At 44.9% G+C, this 21,787-nt stretch overlaps 1 protein-coding gene across 2 annotated transcripts in view; it reads right to left on the bottom strand.

Annotated features, from left to right (window-relative positions):
- Window positions 1–21,787, bottom strand: part of LOC120937509 (interferon-induced, double-stranded RNA-activated protein kinase-like) — a 349,209-nt gene that overhangs the window by 241,609 nt on the left and 85,813 nt on the right. For both annotated transcript variants that reach the window (XM_040350786.1, XM_040350787.1), the window contains exon 10: window positions 16,206–16,261. In XM_040350786.1, the coding sequence (XP_040206720.1) occupies window positions 16,206–16,261 (56 nt within the window). The remainder of the gene's footprint in view (window positions 1–16,205; window positions 16,262–21,787) is intronic.

Genomic DNA, 21,787 nt, shown 5'->3' with positions numbered 1-21,787 from the left:
GTATGTTTCCAGAAATACGAAGAGAAGGTGGAGATATGGAAGAGATTAAGAGATCGACCACCTCTAACATATAAAGGAATCGACCTCCAAATCTCCACAGATCTATTGGCAGAGACATTGGCGAGAAGACTCCTCAAGCCATTATTGGCTCAACTGAGAACAACTAATATTAAATATAGCTGCGGGTTCCCGGCGTCTTTAGTGGTCCAGAAATATGGTAGATTTATAAGGTTAAAACACCCAGAGGACTTGGAAGACTTCTGTAAAGAAGTAGGAATACCAGGGCTGGACATTTCAGAATGGACAAAGAAATAAAGAAGAGAATAGGAATGAGGATATAAGGGGAGGAGCCCGAGGGAGGATGGGAAAGCGATGAAAATTTCTAGAGACTAGACTTACTGAGACTGGAGTGGGAGGGGGGGAAAGGGGGGTTGGAATAAATTAAGTGAACTAGACTGCCCCAAGGGGCAATCAGCTGCTCTCTGCCCCTCCGCTGTCCACCCAGTGAGAGGGGGGGGGGCCGCGGGGGGACAGGAAATGGTGGTCACGGTTGGAGCAACACCCCAGAAAAATAGAAAGAGTTTGTGGAGGAAAAATGGAGGACATACACGAACTAGGAACCAGTGGAAGGTGGGAAAGGGGTGGGAGGGTCGGGGAGAGGGAGTGGGGTGGGGGGCGTATGGGAGGAAGGATTGGTTGGGGTGGGGGGGACAGAAAGGTAACCTCATAAAAAAAGGTAATCATACAGAAAATCACCATGTTCCTTTGAATATAGAAATTGAACGACTTAACCTAGTGAAAAAAGGAAGTAAATCTGGTATATTATGAAGACGGTTAAATTCTTAACTTATAATATACGCGGGCTGAATACACCCACAAAAAGGCACAACATTTTAAAAGAAATTGAGCATCATGGTGCAGGTGTCCCATGAAACAAATGTGAAGTTGTATTCCCAACGGCTCCCAACTTGGTACTATGGTGTGATTCAATGACTAATAAGTCAAAGGGAGTAGAAATTGGAATAAGCAGAGGAATTTGGTTCACCTTGGAAGATAGATTGACGGATTTAGAGGGAAGATATCTCTTCTCGAGAGGGAAGCTGATGGGAATAGAATGCACTTTAGTGAATATTATACGGCCCTAATAGAAACCCAACAACATATCTGGGGAGGATCTTGGAAAAGATGTCAGAGTTTAAAAAGGGGAAAGTGTTTATTGCGGGTGATTTTAAATTTGTATGGATCCAAAACAAGATAGTACATTGCGTGTACAGGGGATAAGGAAACCCCAGTTGAGGGCAATAAAACAGAAATTACATAGCCACCAATTGGTTGATGTATGAAGAATACAGCATCCTAGGGAACAAGACTTTACCTTTTACCCCCCTGTACACGGCATGTACACTAGGATAGACTACTGGATGATAGAACATAGGATGTTAGATTTGGTGATCTCAACTAAGATTGAAATAACGACCCTATCTGACCATGCGCCAATGACTATGGTAATTAAAATACCTGATATCCAGAGGCAAGCTTATTCTTGGAGGTTAACTGAAGAGCTTTTAGACAAACAAGGAGAGGAGCTAGTGAAAAAATAGCTGGAATATTACTTTAGTGTAAATGGAACCAGCAAGATAAATGATACCCTGTGGGATGCCCATAAAGCCTAGATAAGGGGCATCCTGATCTCGCTGGGTGCCCGAAGGAAACAAGAAAAAATTAAAAAGAGGGAAAAAGTCATAGATGAAATATACCAGTTAGAACAGAGGCATAAAAAAGGAGGAGGACAAGAACAGGAACTGTTACAGGAGTTAGTAATAAAAAGAGATGAGCTAAAGGAACAGATAGAATGCGAAATAAGGAAAACCTATAATAGGATTGCGAAGGAAAGATATCAAGGGGGCAATAAGAACAGTAAGTGGCTAGCAAAGATGCTAAGAAAAAAGAAAGGAGTTAACTTTATAGAAAAAATACTAAATAAAAAAGGGGAAATGGCTTAGAATGCAAAAGACATCGCAAGGGTCTTTTGTGAGTTCTATGAACAACTATACTCAGTAAAACAAAATGGAGTAGGGGAAGAGGAGCAAAAAAATAAAAGGATAAAAGAATATTTAATAAAAGCTAGGATCCCCCAGATGACAGAAGAAAGACCGCTAGCCCTCGAAAGGGTAAATATATGAATGGCCTGGGTACAAGGTTTGAGATGAGTAGAAAGGCTCTCTTAGCATCAATAACCATTATTGAAAAAGAAGGTAAAGATGATACTAAATGCTTGAATTATAGACCAATATCACTCTTGAATACGGACAAAAAATTATTCTCAAAAATCTTAGCAACAAGAAAGAAAGAGTTTATGACGGAGCTGGTCCACCCGGATCAGGTTGGGTTTGTCCCAGGCAGAGAGGGGCGGGACAATGGAGTAAGAATACTCCTTCAGAAAATTAGAGAGGGAAGGGTCCCTGGTCTACTCCTGTCGATAGACACCCAAAAAGTGTTCGACAGGGTAGACTGGGGATCCATGATGAACACACTTGAGACTATGGTAATAGGCCCCAGAATGAGGCAGTGAATACAAACATTATATAAAGGGCCTTGGGCTATGGTAAGGGTCAATGGGATATTGTCGCCCCCTTTTGAGATGAAAAATGGGACGAGACAGGGGAGTCCCCCTGTCCCCACTTTTGTTTGTCTTGGAACTGGAACCACTTCTGGCAATGGTACGAGGGGACGTGGATATTGGAGGTTTCAGGGTGGGAAAAGAAGAGCACAAACTAGCTGCATTCGCAGATGATGTACTATTCTATATATCTAACCCCCGAATCACGATGCCTCATCTCTTGAGTATTAAAAGAATACAGTGAACTTTCCAATTTTAAGGTAAACCTGAATAAATCAGAGATACTAAATATAAATATGAAAGCAAACAAGGCAAAAATATTACAACAAGAATTCCCATTTCCATGGAGAGAGACGGAAATAAAATATCTGGGGATAAACTAACGGCTTCACCAGAGAAATTATACCAAGCAAACTATATCCCACTATTGGAGGAAATCAAAACAGAAATAAAGAGAATAGAAGTACGTCCTCTCTCATGGACTAGCAGGATTAATGCTTTAAAAATGACAATACTTCCAAAGATCATGTACAAGTTTCAGATGCTTCCTATACATATACTCCCTGCATATTTTAGAGTGTTCAAAACACTAATAACAAAATTAATATGGCACAACAGAAAACCTAGAATTTGTTTCCGTCGTTTGCGTTCGGCTTTTTTCTGCGTATAGTTAAAGCTGCTATATGGTGGCGTACTCAATGTTAAGTATGGCCGTCGTTCCCGCGTACAATTTTGAATTTTTTGCGTTGTTTGCATAAGTCGTTCGCGAATAGGAATTTGCATAGAATGACATCACCGTCGTAAGCATTGGCTTGTTCCGGTTAAATTTCGAGCATGCGCACTGGGATACCCCCAGGGACGGCGCATGCACAGTTAAAAAAACGTTTGTTTACGTCGGGTCACAACGTATTTACATAAAACACGCCCCCATTACATTCATTTGAATTCCGCGCCCTTACGCCGCAAGAGATACACTACGCCGCCGTAACTTACGGCGCAAATTCGTTGAGGATTCAAAGCAAAACAAAGTAAGTTACAACGGCGTAGTGTATCTTAGATACGCTACGCCCGGCGCATTAATGCGCCGTCGTACGAGGATCTACCCCATAGTATTTAAAATTTGGGACAAGGTGCACAAGAGAAAGAAATGGAAATAAAACTCACCACTGAAATCATTAAAAGGAAAATAATTATGTTGTACCTAATGGGAGGGCAGTGGATAAAAAAAGAAAATGCACAGCTACGAGACATAATGAAAAAGGAGAAAAATATGCACTATACAAGAATTAAAAATAAAAAAAAGATTTGTTGAATATAAATGAGTGGCGGTACTTCCAGCTCTAGCATTTTATAGTGGTGCTCCCTCACCCGTTAAAACGCCTGTGTAATACAAAAAAAAATGGGGAAATATATCCCGACTATATAAAACTCTGAGGGAAGGGGATGAGTTGGAGGTACCAACATTCATAAAAAACTGGGAGAAGGAATTGGGGAAACAAGGAAGGAATCAAGGAGGTAGGAAGAATCTTGAAACGTATGCATGGATCAACAGTAAATAATAGGATGGTGGGCCAGATTCACGTACCTCGGCGCATCTTTATGCCGGCGTAGCGCATCGAAGGTGCACTACGCCAACGAAACTTCGAGAGGCAAGCAGCATATTCTGAGAGCTAATGCGCGCTGCGTTGCGCCGGGGTAACTTAAATTAGTCAGCGTAAGCCGACATAATTTAAAGTGGGAAGGAAGTGGGCGTGATCCATTTAAATGAAGCGTGACCCCATGCAAATGAAGGGCCGAACGAACGACGCATGCGTCGTCACGTGATAGCATGTCCCGTGCCCCATGTCCCGCACAACTACGCCTGTGGTATCCCCCGAGATAAGCCGAGCAAACCGTTTACGCCCAGGGCATAAATACGCTCAGACATGCGCCCGTCGAGTGCAAAAGTACACCAGCAGCTTTGGTTGGTTTGATGTGGCTACTTTTGTGTGTTTATTTCAGAGACATGTCTGAAGCAGTGCCTAGGCCTAAGGAAAGGAGGATAAAAATTTTTACCAAAGAGGTGAAAGCGATAATAATTGATGCCATGTCAAGGCACAACAAGTACCTCCACGGTTCGGAGAGTGGCACGACCAGCAAGGTCTGTAAGGATAAGATATTGGCTGAGATAACAACGCAGGTCAGTGCCCTTGGCCATGCGGAACAGACCCCAGAAAAGATTGCCAAGAAAATCAACGACCTGTGGCGTCTCGTGAAGGAGAAGGTGGCCAAGATGAAGAGGCACAGCAGGGGCACCGGAGGTGGACCAGCCCTGAATATAACGCCGACACCTGATGAGCAGGTCATAGCCAGGTGCCTGGAGAGGGAGGACAGTGTGAGGACAGTGTCCACACATCTCCTTTAGAGGAAGTAGAGGAGGAGCACGGGGACCTGGAGGAAGGAATTTACCTTGGGGACGAGACCACCATCCCAGGACCCTCCCATACCTCCACCTCCATAGGGGATAGCCCCCCAAGGGCCACCACCATTTTGGGAAGCCCCCCAAGGGCCTCCACCATTATGGGAAGCCCCCCAAGGGCCTCCATCATTATGGGAAGCCCCCCAAGGGCCTCCACCATTATGGGAAGCCCCTCCTCCTCCTCCTCCTCCATAAGCGAAGTACCCTCAAGGGCATCCCCATACAGTCAGCCCCAAGCCTCACTTGCACCCAGGAAGGCTACTAGGAAGACGAGGGGTGATCCAGAGGCCTTTGAAGCCACTTTGTTGAGGGACCAGGCCAGGCAGACCCACCATGTTGGTTCTGTTGCGTCTGACATGTGCCGGGTGGCAGACAGCCTGGCCTCCTTGGAGCTGACCCAGGCTGCCAGCACACTGGCAGTCCAGCAGGCCCTCAACCAGCAGGCTGCTTACACTACCGCCATCACAGAAAGTGTGCAGGAGGTCAGTGTAAACAGCACAGAATTAGTGACCTGCCTGAGGGACCTGGATGCCACAAATGCAGGCCTTGTGGCAGAGGTGAGGAGCCTGGCAGTGGCCATACAGGCCATTGAGGCGGTGGGGAATCAGACAAATGCGGTCCTCACACGCATAGCCCTGGCTTTGGAGGGAAGCCAGCCAGCCAGGGAGAGACCGGGGGATGATCCTCCTCCCAATGAACCACCCCCCCACCCGCGGCTGCCCCCAGGCAACAGAGGATCAGGAGCCTTGGCACTAGGCGTAGTCCACGTCAGGGCAGATGAGTGCCAGTTATATGATTTGCTTATTATACTCGTTATGAGTCTTATTTTTGTATTATTATACTCGTTATGAGTCTTATTTTATTTAACTCAGGTTATGAGTTTTTTTTTTATGTAGAATTAATATACAGCAACATAATTGGAGCCTTGACGTGGCGTTGCTGATTCCAAGTACCGTGCGGTGTACTTTGGTCTAATCCAATTTAATGGGGATGTGGGGTGTGTGTGAGCTAGGGACCACAGTAGTGTGCATGCGTGCATTCTCCTTGTGCCATGATGAATGTGTGTTTAATGTGAAAAGATGCCTACTGTGAGGCATCTCCTGACTGCTGTTCCCTCAGCAGACCGGGTAGCCTCGGTTTGGGGGGGACTGTCTGGTTCAGGGGTCAGGTCCTCACGTAGCTCAATCTCCAGGCCCCTTCTCACGGCAAAGTTGTGCAGAATGCAACATGCACCGATGATCTGGCACACGTTTGCCTTCTGCCGCTAATGCTCCTAGGTGGGTCTGACAATGTGGTGGGACATGCGTCTGAGGATTGCGGGGATAACCTGGTGCACACATCTGCTAATGGTGGTTTGTGACAAACCAGCCACCACTCCACTTGTACGCTAAAAAGATCCACAGGCGAGGAAATGCAGTGTTGCCAGGACCTTGACCAGTGGCTGCACTACATGTGAGTGATGTGACTTGCTGGTGATGTCATCCTGCAGGGTTCTGGCTATTTCCAGGATGGCTTCAGATGTTCATGCACGTGCGGTATATCCTCTCCCGTGCCCTCCTACGTGCCCATAGACGCAGTAGTGCTATGACCACGGCTGCCCCTGGCATGTTGGCATACAGATGTGTTGTCCTGCAAGTGTGGTTGCTCAGCTCGTCTGTAACGCTGCTGCTATAGCTGCTCTCCAGCTGACCTGTGCAAGTCTGTTGCAAAGTTACCCCTGCTTTTATGAGGGGTAACTTTAGGCCGTGCGTACTGCTTACGCGTACCGCGCGTACCCTGCGCCGGCCAAACGTACTTTTGAGAATCGGCATATCTCCCTCATTTGCATATTTGAATAGCAAATCAATGGGAGCGACAGATGCGCCCAGCATAAAAATAATTTACGCCGGTGTAGGAAAGTTACGTCGGTCGGATGAAGCCTATTTTCTGGCGTATCTGCTTCTGTGGGTACGGCGCATAGATACGACGGTGCAAATTTACACTTACGCCGCGCATCTCGAGATTCACCGTCGTATCTCTTTGAGAATCTGGCCCGATGAAAATATATTACAAATGTATATCTAGGTGGTATAGAACTCCGGATACTATGGGGAAGTATCAAACAGGACAAACAATGGAGTGTTGGCGGAGGTCTGGGACTATGGCACACATATGGTGGGGTTGCCCCAAGATAGTGATATACTGGAAGGAAGTACTAAGATATAATAAAGAGATTACTAAGATAGACCTGCCTGAGGAACCGTGGACATGTCTATTTTACGGAGTAGATATTCCGATAAAGGAATATAAAAACTTAATGACAATACACATGCTCAATGCTGCAAAAAGTTTAATTCCAAAAAATTGGAAAGAGGTAGAGAGCCCAAAGATAGGCAAATGGTTTGATAAAATAGAAGAAAGACAAAAAATGGAATACCTAAGACATTGCTACAAAGACACAAGGGAGGGATTTTTAAAAAGATGGGAAGAGTTGGAAAAGTTCAAGCTAACGAAGAAATATGGAGAAATTAAGAGTACACAGTGAGGTGGAAGGGGAATTTGTGGTGAGGGTACCATACACACGGGAGGATTTATCCGCGGATACGGTCCAGCGGACCGTTTCCGCGGATAAATCCTCTCGAGGATTTCAGCAGATTTTAATGTGATGGAGTGTACTCACCATCGCATTGAAATCCGCGCCGAAATCCTCTGGCGATGACGTGTATGACGCGGCGACGTGCGCGACGCTGTCATATAAGGAATTCCACGCATGCGTCGAATCATTACGACGCATGCGGGGGATCCCTTCGGACGGATGGATCCGGTGAGTCTATACAGACCAGCGGATCCATCCGTTGGGATGGATTCCAGCAGATGGATTTGTTTGGCATGTCAGCAAATATTTGATCTGCTGGAATCCATCCCAGGGGATAAATATCCGTGGAAACAGATCCGCTGGAGTGTACACACCATAGGATCTATCCGCTGAAACCCATTTGCTGGGATTTTTCAGCGGATGGATTCTATCGAGTGTACGGGGCCATAGAGACAGGGGGTCACTAGAAGGGTGGGGGGAAGGAGCGAAGAAGTAGAAATAGTGAAGGGTAAAGTTAAGGGTAAATAGGGCAAAGTATATATCGGTCTGTTTTTTCTCCTTTGTGAGGAGTATGCTGCTCCCTGAAGATGATGTTTTATTATTTCCTTGTTAACCATACAAAATTTTAAAAAATATAAAGTAAAAAAAAAAAAAAAAAAAAAAAGCTCCAGCCGAGGGAACCAGGGCCAAGACCAAAAGGAACCTGCCCATCAACATACTAGAGATGCAGGCAGTATACTTAGCCCTCAGAACCTGGACACACAGGTTACAGGGCCACCCAGTATGGATTCAATCCGACAATGCTACTGTAGTAGCCTACATCAATCACCAAGGAGGCACCCGCAGTCAGGGCACTCAGAAGGAGGTGAATCGGATTATGACTTGGGCAGAAGAACATGTTCCTTGTCTCTCTGCAATCTTCATTATGGGGGTAGAAAACTGGCAAGCGGACTATCTGAGTCGCCAGCAACTATTACCATGGCCTACGGATCGGATGCTCTAATAATTCTGTGGAATCACTGATCTATGCGTTTCCGCCGATCGCTCTCTTACAAAGGCTACTTTGCAGGATCAAGAAGGAAAGAATTCCTGTAATTTTAGTGGCCCCAAATTGGCCCAGAAGACCCTGGTAAGCCAGAATCATAAAGATGGAAGTAGGAAAACCTTGGAAACTGCCGCAGTTGCAAGGTCCAGTGTTCCATCCTTCCTTACAAGAGATACATTTGATGGCTTGGCTACTGAGACCCGCATTCTGAAGAAACAAGGGATCTCAGGTCCAGTGTTTTTTACACTTATTAATGCCAGAAAGCCAGCCTCCAGGCTTATCTACTATAGAGTCTGGAAAGCATATGTTTCATGGTGTGAAACTAAGAAATAGAATCCTCAAAGATATGACACAAGTATTTCTCCTCTTTTGCCAGCTAGGAGTGGATATGAAATTAGCCCTTAGTACCATTAAGGGTCAAATATCGGCTCTATCAGTCTTCTTTCAAAGACCGCTGGCATCTCATTCCCTCATTTTTGATTGCTATCTCTTCGGCTAGAAGAGTATCAGAATTAGCAGCCCTTTCTTGTAAAGAGCCTTATCTAATTTGTCACAAGTACAGGATTGTTCTACGACCCCATCCAACCATTTTACAAAAGGTGGTGTCGACATTTCATTTGAATCAGGATATTATTTTACCTTCCTTTTTTCCTGATTCGCAGACAGCGGAGGAAAGGTTATTGCACTCTCTAGATGTAGTGAGGGCAGTAAGAGCGTATCTGCAGGCAACTGCTCAGATACATAAAACTGATGTTTTGTTTATTTTGCCAGATGGTCACAAGAAGAGACAAGCTGCATCAAAATCCACCATTGCGCAGTGGATTCGACAAGTAATTATTCAAGCTTATGGTTTAAGGAACAAGATTCCTCCTTCTTCTGTTAAGACGCACTCAACCAGAGCTAGGAGTGCTTTATGGGCAGTGCATCACCAGGCTTCGCTGGGTCAGATCTGTAAAGCTGCAACTTGGTCTTCGGTCCATACATTCACCAAATTCTATCAAATAGATGTAAGAGGACATGAGGATTCTGTCTTTGGGCATAGTGTACTGCAGGCAGCAGTCTAGGGCTTCTTGTCCGTTTATGGCCGGCTCGGATCTGGGTCTCCTCCCCCCCCTTCATATTGAGCATTGCTCTGGGACGTCCCATTATGTAATGATTTAAGGCTCTGTGTCCCATGGTGTACGATAAAGAAAATAGGATTTTTATAACAGCTTACCTGTAAAATCCTTTTCTTGGAGTACACCACGGGACACAGGAGGTCCCCCCCTTCTTACGGGAACCTTATTGCTTGCTACAAAACTAAGGTACTTCCCTGATAGGAGGGGTTATATGGAGGGGAACTGTCTTTGATTGGTTGTGCCAGTGTCCAATCACCTCTGGTGACCATACAACCCATTATGTAATGATTTAAGGCTCTGTGTCCCGTGGTGTACTCCAAGAAAAGGATTTTACAGGTAAGCTGTTATACCTTTTCCCAGTGACTTCTGTGCCCTCTGGTACTTTAACCAATACCTTTGACCTGTCCAACAGTGCTTCGGAATGCCTCTTATACACAAAACCTCTAGAAGGCAATCAAGCAACGCACTGTGAGAAATATTTCAACATTATAACATTAAACACATCAAATGATTCCAACATTGACCATCTTGGTGGTTCAACCTCCCAGGAGCTAAAGGTGGACGATGAGTCAAATGGAAGAATGGTGATCTATTCTGAGAATTATTGTCTCATAAGAGCTTACAAGAAGAAAACTGCATTTCTGAAACTCTTGAGAGAAGCCAAGAAAAAGCATTACTTTGGATCAATTTGAGGAGGTAGCCTTATGCCCCGTACACACCATCACTTTATGTGATGAAAAAAAACGACATTTTTAAAAACGTCACTTTAATTGACCGTGTGTGGGGGAAAACGTTGTTTTATGTCTTGTAAAAAACGACCAAAAAAAATTGAAGCATGCTTCAATTTTATGTGTCGTTTTTCAAAACGTCGTTTTTTACTTCACAGAAATTGACCGTGTGTAGCAAAAAACGTTGTTTAAAAAGACGTTTTTTCACCCGCGCATGCCCAGAAGCTAGTTATGAAGCGAGCTTCAATGGGAAAACGTGGTGGAACGTAACCTCGCTTTGCTAGAACATTGTGAGAAAAACGATGGTGTGTAGGCAACTTCGTCTTTGAAAATTGAAGTTTCAAAAAGGTCACTTTTTACTTCACAGAAAATGTCGTTTTTTTTCATCACATAAAGTGATGGTGTGTATGCGGCATTATACTCTCCTGCCTATGATTTCTTTGTCTCTGTAATTTAAGGGGCGAACCAGGATATGGCTTGAATTTGGATGGGTAGAATATAGATGCGCCCATTCAACAAGAAAGATAATTATATTTCTTGCCCGCAATGCCAGGAGCCATTTTGCAATACAAGTAGACTCATTATCACATTTAGCTTTGTCAGCAATTCCTAATTTATTGTCAATATCCTCCATTTTAGAGGTGTGTGAAATAGTTTGTAGGAGGGCTGCATTGTTATTCTGAATCACAGGAATGGCATCTGCAATATTACTGACCCTACTTTTCACTGAAGTAGTGCACTCCTTAACATTCTGTAACCCATGGGGGAAAAAGGAGATGTCGGATGCTGCTCCGCATACTTGAGATGTGAGGCTTTCCAAGAAGGTATTGCAGATGGCTGAATTTAGTAAATCAGCTGTTTTTCAAAAGAGCAAGCTCTCCTGCAAATGTAGTTGTTAAGAGTGTTGAGACAAACCATTTACTACGGACTGGGGTGCTTACAATGATCAGCTTATTGCAAAAAAAAACCTGTAACCGCTAGTGTATATGCAGTGTGAGCTGGCTTCTATTTGCGAACACTCTCCTCCCCCCAGACTGACAGGTGCTGTCCAAAGGTGTCCCTGTTCTCCTTCATCCAGATTGGTAACACTCTAATACAGGAGGTGTGTTACTGACCAGATCACCAGGTAAAAACAGAGGGGGAAAAAAGCCTAAAAAAAAGAAAACAAATGCCACTACACCTAATGATTGGTAAGCTGCAATATGTTTCATTTTTGGTTTTGGGTTTTAATACCGCTTTGAGTCTGGGGGAGTAGGTGTTGCTAGGTAACGCCAAAATTGGATGCGGAGTCCCCACGAATGAAAGCAAATCAAAAAAATAAAAGGGGAGGGTCATGAACAGTAAAGTTATGAAGAAAGGCTAGATTATGTTGGATGTCCTCCAGCCAAGAAATGAAGAAGGATCTATCTGACCTCCTGCTGCTTCAAAGAAATTTCAGTCCAGGAGAAGAGCATATACAATTGTGCGAGATTGATGGTAAGGCTACAGTTCAGCTTAAAACAAATGCAATAAACATTCCCCCTTACATGTCAGCATAATGGTCTGGCACAGATAAAATCACAGGGGACATTTAAAGAGGAAGCTGAGACTATTTTATCCAAAACATCCCCATGGTTTAACCCGCAATGAAAAATGTTTTGACCTCCCAGGTGCTAAATGGTCGGCGAATAAGGGAATGAATTATGTGCACCAATTAGATGAGGGCAATACTTTTGTTTTTTTCTCAGTACCTTAAAGTGGAGTTCCACCCATAAATATAACATTACATCAGTAGTTTTAAAAAAATGTCATTAGTCCTTTAAGAAATTTTTTTTTTTTTTTTTAGATGCCTTCAAAGTGTTGTTGTTAGGCAGAATAGTTAATCTTCCCTCTTCCTGCACCTAGGTGCTTAACCTACACCGCACAGACTCCTGGGAATGTAGTGGGTGTAACTTTCCAGGAGTCTGTGCACTCCCCAGTCTCGAAGAATCATGTGACTTGGACAGTACAGGTGCTAAAACCTGATCTGAAACCTAATACACTGCTTGTGCAGCACTGAGCATGTGCGAGATCTGCAAGGCTGAAATCCAGGAAGTCATACAGTCTGGCTTCATGATGCCCACACTTAAGATGGCCCCAGTCAATTTCTATTTTTTAAAGTGTCTAAATGCTGTAACAACCTAACAAAACGGACCTTAGTTTACAGACTAACTTTACTAGAATACATTAAGCTTGTGTATTACAGGGGTATTTATATTTAAAAAGTGAAATTGTGGCCGGAACTCCGCTTTAAAAAGAACATTAACTTGGATAGTCATGAATTTTATAGATGACTTTCACTGAGACATGCAATTGTTATACAGTTCAGCTCCCTAACGCTAGACCTTATATACTCATCCCTTTAGCAAACTACTATGGAATTAAAGCGGATCTCCACCCTAAAGTGAAGTCGCGCTGATCGGCACCCTCCCCCCCTCCGGTGTCACATTTGACACCTTTCAGGGGGGAAGGGGGTGCAGATACCTGTCTACAGTATTTGTCTACAGGTATTTGCACCCACTTCCGGCCACACGATACGGGCAAAGGACAGGTTTTTTCCTGGCATCCCGTCCGTCCCCCGTTGTATGCTGGGAACACTCGGCTCCCAGGACACAGCGGGAGCCAATCGGCGGGCGCAGCGCGACTCGCGCATGCGCCGTAGGGAGCCAGGCAGTGAAGCCGGAGCGCTTCACTTCCTGGTTCCCTCACCGTGGATGGAGGGGGGAGCAGCAGGGTGACGAGCGATCGCTCGTCATCTGCTGCGGACGGCGCTGGACTCCAGGACAGGTAGGTGTCCTTATATTAAAAGTCAGCAGCTGCAGTATTTGTAGCTGCTGGCTTTTAATATATTTTTCTAGTGGCACATCCGCTTTAAGTAAGCTGGCGTCTATACTCTCTTCTACAATCTCAAGACCATCGGATTTACTATAAAAAAGGAGACAGGCAATTTCCACCTGAACCATTTAAATAAGTGACAGTGACAGTTATCAGCAATCTGATCCTGATGTCCCAGTTCTTCTTCATATATATGGTAACTTGTATATAAAAAACGATAGGAAATCGGACTGTTGGCAAAGTGTCATATGATCGGTTCCAGCCTGAATATTCCTTACTGGCAACAGACACATTCCATACAGAAACTGCTTTGCAAATAAGAGCCCTTTCACACTGAGCAGCGTTAGCGGTAAAGCGCCACTATTTTTAGTGGTGCTTTACCGTCGTTTTGGCGGTGCTATTCAGCTGCTAGCGGAGCGATTTTAATACCAGCTAGCGGCTGAAGAAAGGGTTAAATGCGCCCATGTACAGGCACTTCAGTAGCGGTTCCCATTCATTTCAATGGGCAGGGGCTCCAAATATGCTGCTTGCAGGAATTTTGTTTTTTTAACGTCCTGCCAAGCAGTATATTATAACAGGATAATCAATAAAGGGTTCTCTACATTGTCCCTTGGTCCAGTAGAGAGGGAGGGACCTGACATATTTCAGGTCTCCTTCTTTATGTGTTTCTGCTATAGGCCAGATGACTGCTGCACTACAATATTCTCTGTACTAAAGATACTGGCCCGTTAAAATACGAAAGAATCTTCTGATATTAGGAAGTGAAAAAGCACCAGTCCAATATAAACATAAGGTAAAGTAAACTGACCACTGGTCTGAAAAATTACTTTACTCTCTACCTCACAACACGAACATCCCAGCTCTAAATCCTAATCTATTCCATAATCAAGCCTATGAACATGAATTTCACCTAATTAACTTTGAACATAATAATTAACAAAAAGAAAATATATTGATTCTTCTTCCACCCAGCTGCTGATGAGGAACTATTAACATGCAAGTTAGAGGCTTTCTGTTTTCACATATCCACATTAACCACTTCCCGACAGCCGTACGACTTTGTACGGCCGCAGGGTGGTTCTACTTCTCTGAGTGGCCGTCTTTATATGGCCTCCGCTCCTCCTGGCCACTGGGCGGCGCGCGCGCCCGCCACATCACTGGGATGCCGATGCGCTTGCCTGGCGGCCGCGATGTCCACCAGGCTCCCGCGATCGGCGGTTACAGACACAAGGATGTGGATCTGTGTGTGTAAACACACAGATCCACGTCCTGTCAGGGAGAGAGGAGACCGATCTGTGTCTCTTGTACATAGGGACACAGATCGGTCACCTCCCCCAGTCAGTCCCCTTCCCCCACAGTTAGTAACACTATGCAGGGTACACATTTAACCCCTCCCTCACCCCCTAGTGTTAACCCCTTCAATGCCAGTCACATAGTATAAATGTGAATGGTGCCAAAAATGTGTCAAAAGTGTCCGATGTGTCCGCCATAATGTTGCAGTACCGATAAAAATCGCAGATCGCCGCCATTACTAGTAAAAAAAAAAATAATAATAATTCTGTCCCCTATTTTGTAGGCGCTATAACTTTTGCGCAAACCATTGGCTTATTGCGATTTTTTTTTTTTTTTACCAAAAATATGTAAAATACGTATCGGCCTAGACTGAGAAAAATAAAAAAAATAAAAAAAAAAATTAGCGCAAAAAATAAAAAAAAGGGGAAAAAAGGACGTCAATTTTGTTTGGGAGCCACGTCGCACGACCGCGCAATTGTCAGTTAAAGCGACGCAGTGCCGAATCGCAAAAAGTCCTCTGGTCAGGAAGGGGGTTTAAGTGCCCAGTAAGGAAGTGGTTAAGTATGCATCTGTGCCTCTGCTTGGCATCTCTACTGTTTATAGAAGACATAGGTCTGGTTTGTCTAACAAATCAGTTTTGTGGCAGAACAAATTCTGAAGTACTGATGCAGATATCCAGAAAGTCTGTTCACTCATGCATCATGATTGGCAGCAGTGGCTGCTGGAAGCAGGACATTTTAAATAATACAAATGTGGGGCAGATGATCTCCTAACAGACAATAATTTAGATTATTTTTTGTTCATCCCAGTAGTTGTGCATAGTTAAGTGACAGAACAATTCTAATTCTTCCAATCGCTAGAAACATGCTTTTTGACACCATACACCAAAGTGCCTTTCTCAATGTCAGCTATATTGTGCATCACGGTGTCCATATTCGACAGTCTTGACAGGCATAGGTACACAAATCACCATATAGTTACCAATTAAATAGTTACTGCTTTTATTACAGAGGACTATGCTTATAAATTGTAGGTTAGCTTAGTGATGTTATTCTCTAAATAATTTTAAGTACACTTTTAGTCATCTTCCACCTCAGTGGCAATTTGCCCCCCCCCCCCCCCCACATTTTCCGAAAATGTTTAAAAGAAAAAGTACTTGTGGGCAGGAAATCAGTTAGCTAATATACTTACCTTTTCTTGTGGGTGCAAGTGAGGTTGACGTTATCCTGTTTACAGGCAGATCTCTGAGAGTGTTGAATGAACCGAAATTTCACAAGAAGAGGATCCTGCACTTTGCTGTACTGTCTTCTTGTGATATTTTGGCTACTCAACATTCCCAGGTATGTTGTTGGCCGAAGGATGACATCATTACCCTGCAATATGGAAGTTGCAGAAAGGTGAGTAATATATTTTTCCCCCACTGGTACTTTTCAGAGAGGGGAGGGCAGCACATTGCCAATGTGGTGGAAGGTCTGATTTAAAATAAAATAAAAAATAAACACAACAGAAAAATACCTTAAAATAGAAGGTCTTGCACTAGGGAATCCAGGTATGAAATCACTTGAGATTACCTGAAATGAATATCAGCAGCACATTATTAACCAGAATTTGTTGGCACTATTATAACAATTTAACTATAGATCTGTTAGTTTAACTCCTATAGCTGGGAAGATACTGGAGAGTATAATAAAAGACCACATAGATAAGCAACAGACAGCATGGATTTATGAAAGACAAAAGTTGTCAAACAAATCAGATTTCTTTTTATACGAAGGGGTGGACATGGTATATTTGGGTCTTGCGAATACATTTGACACAGGTCCCCACACACGGCTAATGTATAAGGTAAAGTCTACAGGTTTGGAAAGATCAGTTTGTAAATGGATAAAAAGCTGTCTTAGGCCCCGTACTCACGACCAAACATGTCTGCTGAAACTGGTCCGCGGACCAGTTTCAGCAGACATGTTTGGCCGTGTGTAGGCCCGAGCGGACCATTTTCGGGCGGATCGGACAGGTTTCCAGCGGACAACTGTTTCCTGGACTTGCTTTAAAACAGTCCGCTGGAAACCTGTCCGCCCGGACATGTACGGTCGTCTGTACAGACCTACCGTACATGTCCGGCCGCCCGCCATCCCTCGCACGCGTCGAATGACTTCGACGCATGCGTGGAAGCAATTAAAAGGCAGGCCCGCCCACGTCCCCGCGTCATTGTCGCTGCGACACCGCGGACACGCCCCGCGTATTGTTTACGCGCGGACTTCTGTTCGATGGTGTGTACAGCCATCGAACAGAAGTCCCCGGGCAGACATGTCCGATGAAAACGGTCCGCGGACCGGTTTCATCGGACATGTCTGCTCGTGAGTACAAGGCTTCAAAGACTGAATTCAGAGAGTAGTGGTTAATGATTCTCACTCTGAAATGGTCCTTTATATATACACATATATACACACACACACACACACACACACACACACACACATATACATACACACACACACACACACACATATTTTATAAATGATATAGGGTCTGGGATTAAAAGTAGCATTTTAGTCTTGGCAGTTGACACCAAGCTACAGTATGCAGTGGAATAACTTCCTTACAAATGTCTCCAACTGACAAGCAAACCTCAATGCACTGTTTAAGTGGGCAGCTATGTGGCAGATTAGGTTTTATATTGATAAATGTAAAGTTATGGACTTGGAGGGCCCCATTGGACTGTGGGTGATACACCTAGGAGAAGGGAAGCTGAATTCCAAACTGTGCACAAAAGGCTTGACAAAACATGAAAACAAACTGGCTACCCTTGTACAAGATGATAACCTTGGGTAGCTCATGTAACCAAAAGATCTCCAGAGCGAAAATGGATGCCAGTTCTTTGGATGAGACATCTTCGAGAACCGGTCAACCACAATAAGAATAACAGTGTTGCCCTGGGAATTGGGTAACTCCACAATAAAATCCAAAGAGAAGTGGGTCCAGGGCCTTTCTCTATTGGGTATGGGTTGTAGGAGGCCCACTGAAAGGTGTTGTGGGGTTTTACTCTGAGCACACACAAAACAACCGGTTAAATCAGCGTAGAGACTAGGCCACCAGAATTGTTGAGAAATAGACCAGATGAGCCAATTCTTCCCTGGGTGACCAGCTGCCTTGGGAGAATGGCATGTCTGGAGCAAAGCAGTGCAGAGATTCTCGGGGACAAAGCAGCAGTCACAAGGTTTTTCATGAGGAGAATGGATCTGAGCAGCAAGAATTCTGTCACCCAAAGGTGACGTGAGACTAGTGTGAATAGAGGCTAGAATGCAATCTGGAGGTATCACAGGAGTAGGAACAGACTTCATCTTGGAGGAGGAAAATTGTCATGACACTGCATCAGCCCTTACATTCTTAGTACCGGGTAAGAATGAGACTATGCTTCAAAGCTTGACAGAAAAATAGCCCATTGTTCCCTTCTGGGAGATAAGCGTTTAGCCTCAGACAAGAATGTGAGAAAATGAGGACCGTCACAGTGGTACCCTCAAGGAGATGACTCCATTCTTTAACAGCTAAAATGATAGCTAGCAATTCCCCAATCTCGTAATTACATTCTGCAGGAGAATTTTTTTTAGAAAAGTATCCACAAGGATGCATAGCGCGAGGCAGGAGGTTGAGACAGAAGGGTGCCCACTCCAGTCTGAGACATATCAACCTCAAGAATAAGGGGTAACATAGGTGTCACGATCAGGGGTCAGGCTCGAAGACCAATTGCTATAGCAGTTGGAGAACTACCACTGACCAGCAGGATAGGTAAACAGGCAGTCACCCTGGCAGATGACACAGACTCACCTGAGGTGCGGAGTCTAAGTACTAACTGGTGTTCACCAGGGCTCCTGATGGTGAAGATTTATTTTGCTGCGTGTTAGTACCAGGTCACGGTCCTCAGGATTGCCCCACCAGGGGGTAAGCAAGCCGAGGTTCAGTAGCAGATAAGCAGGTAAGGATTAAATAGAAGCATGGTCAGTAAACAAGCAAAAGGGTCGGTAACGGATAGTTGATGGTTGGGATCAGGCAGAAGCGTAGTCGAGGAACAGGCCAAGGGTCGATGACGAGCAGTAGCAAATATGGACAGCAGCAGGGAAGACAGGAGCCAGATAGAGGCTGGAGCTAGCACAATATTCTGGCAAGGAGGAAGTGCAGAGACATGGCTTATATCAGGAAGTTCGTGGGAGGTGCAAATTACAAATCAAATTACAAGGCAGGGTTGTACAAAGGATCTGACAAGGTGCTGTGCAGCATCTCAGATAGCTCAGTGAGAAGTTCCATTGCCAGGCACAGCTGAGATCACAGGTTCAAGCCCAGGTCCTGACAGTAGGATCAGGATGTGCCAGCACAGGAGCTGAAACAAAGGGCAGCCTTAAGAGATTTAAAGGCTTTAATGGAATCCATAGACCAATTCTGTGGGTTACCATCCTTCCTGGTCATATTAGTCAGGGGTTTGACCAGAGAAAAGAAGTTACCTATAAATTACTGATAATAATTGGCAAAGCCAAGAAAATGTTGTAGCGGACGTAGACCTACAGGTCGAGGCCACTGTAGAACTACAGATAATTTCTCTGGGTCCATTGAAAAACCAGCACTAGAAATTATATAACTGAGAAATTAAACCTGTTCACGATGGAACTCGCACTTTTCCAACTTACAATACAGGTTATTATTTCTGAACCTCCGTAGCACACGGGAGACATCTGTGTGGTGGGATTTCTCGGAGGGCTCTCGGAGGACATCGTTGATGAATTCCTGAAAAAATGAAGGAGCGTTCAGAGACCAAATTGCATTACGAAGTATTCGTAATGTCCAGTCCTGGTATTAAACGCAGTTTTCCATTCGCCGCCCTCCCTGATCCTCACCAGATTGTATGCCCCTCTCAAATTGAGCTCAGTAAAAACCGTTGCTCCCTTGAGGTGCTCAAATATTTCCGTAATCAATGAAATTAGATAAGCGTTCTTAATCGTGATGCGATTGAGACCCCTATAATCAATACAAGGCCTCAGTTCACCACTCTTCTTTATCACAAAGAAGTAGCCAGCACCGGCAGGAGACGAGGATTTGGGGATACCCCTCGAGAAAGTGAATTGGCAACATTGTCCTCCATGGCTTTATCCTCCGAGACAAACAAAGGGTAGACTTGGCCACGAGGGGGCATGGCACCAGGTTCAGGGTCAATTGCACAATTATACGACTGGTGTGGAGGAAAAATACCGGCTTGACATTGGTCAAAGACATCGCTAAATTTGTGGTAATCATCTGGCAAGAAGGAGAGTGAAGAGGTGCACAAGACCTTAACCACTTTCTGAAAACATGTTTTACTGCATTGTGGCGACCAGGAAAGAACCTCAGCACAATGCGAATCAAAAGAGGGGTTGTGCCTCTGTAACCAAGAATAACCAATGACCACCAGGTAATGAGGTGAGGAAATGACTTGAAATTTGATTATCTCATGGTGAAGAGCCCCCACGGCCACGATAAATGGAGCAGCCTCATGATCCACATGGGCAGGCTGTAAAGGTCTCCCATAAAAAGCCTCAATGGCAAGCACAGTGGCACAAAGCTGCAGCAGAATCAAGTGCTTAGACACAAAGTCACTATCTATTAACAGCCCTGCAGCCCCAGAGTTGATTAGAGCCTGTGTATCAATGGACGACTCAGACCAAGAAAGGGTAACCGGAACTAGAGAATTATTGTCATGTACCTGGTGGAGATCGAGCTGTAGAGAGGGCTTCTCTTGCACCTCCTGTCCAACACCCCTGGTAGTGGTGACAGGAAGTGGAGTACACAGAGTGGCACGAGGGCTGCTGTAGCAGATGGCTCTGGCTGGGTCTTGGCAGGAACCAGGTGACTGGAGACTGCTGGGCCGGAACTGAGAGCAGGAGCCCCATGTCGCTGGATCAGTAGCTGGAAGCGTATCCGGAAAGTGAGCCAGGGGGTCATCAACAACCGGACAGAGCAGGTACCGAGACGTAAGGCAGAGGCAAAGACAGGACACAGGCCAGGTTCGGTACACAGTCAGGCAATGAGGCACAGGAACATCAGGCAGAAGCGGAGTCAAGCACAAGCCGGGGTAACAGGTAGGTAGGCGGAGATCAACAGGAGGGTTCAAACAAGCCGGGTCAAGATGCAGAGAACTGGTACAGATCGGGTTAACGGGCACTAGCTGAAAAGACCACTCAGCAAAGTATGCATGTTACTGGCAGGTTTAAATAGGCCGTCTGGTGCCAATGCTCACACGTGTGCACGCGCCGGCTCGCGCCCGCATGCGCCAGTACATGTCTTTTCTTATGCATTTCTTACAAGATCCACGCCTGCGCACTACTGCGCTCTTGTTACCAAGATTTCTCTTACATTGCCCCCCCCCCCCAATGGGCAACCTCCGGATGCCCATTCATAGCATCTTGTCAGGGTGAGCCTGGAACAAATTCCGTATTAGTCTCTTGGCATGGAGATTAGATTCTGGTTCCCAGGAATTGTCTTCATACTGGACGGTGAGCCCTGGAAATGGCATCTTGTAATACTTTGCAATTTGATTGGAGATCACTTACTCTTTCTTGGACTGCAGGAATCAGGAAAAGTATCAGGTAAGAAAGCTGGAAAATATCCATAATTTGTGAAAAATGGAGCTTATCCTGTAGCTGAATGAACTGCGTCATTGTAAGTGAACTCTGCCAGGGGTAACAGTGATGCCCAGTCATTTTGGGTAAAGGATGAGAAGCACCGAAGATACTGCTCTAGGGTCTGGTTCGTTCGCTTTGTTTTATCCATTGATCTGGGGATAGTAGGCTGAAGAGAAGCAAGTTTAAATTTTCAGAACCCTGCAAAGATCTTTCCAAAATTTGGACATGAACTGCACTCCTTTAATTGGAAGTGATGCTGCTAGGTACCCCATGAAGCCTGGCCACTTCTTTGATGGAGGTATGAGCAGTCTCTGTTGCTGAGGGCGTTCCTAACATGGGGATAAATTGCGCCATCTTTGTGAGCCTGTCAATGACCACAAAGATGGTAGTGAACCTTTGAGACAGAGGGAGTTCAACAATAAAGTCCATACTAATCATTTGCCAAGGTCT

Source organism: Rana temporaria, chromosome 4, assembly GCF_905171775.1.
Source record: "Rana temporaria chromosome 4, aRanTem1.1, whole genome shotgun sequence".
In the NCBI taxonomy this organism is placed as follows: Eukaryota; Metazoa; Chordata; class Amphibia; order Anura; family Ranidae; genus Rana; species Rana temporaria.
The sequence above is the reverse complement of the archived record's forward strand: the minus strand, read 5'-3'. Positions and strand labels throughout refer to the sequence as shown.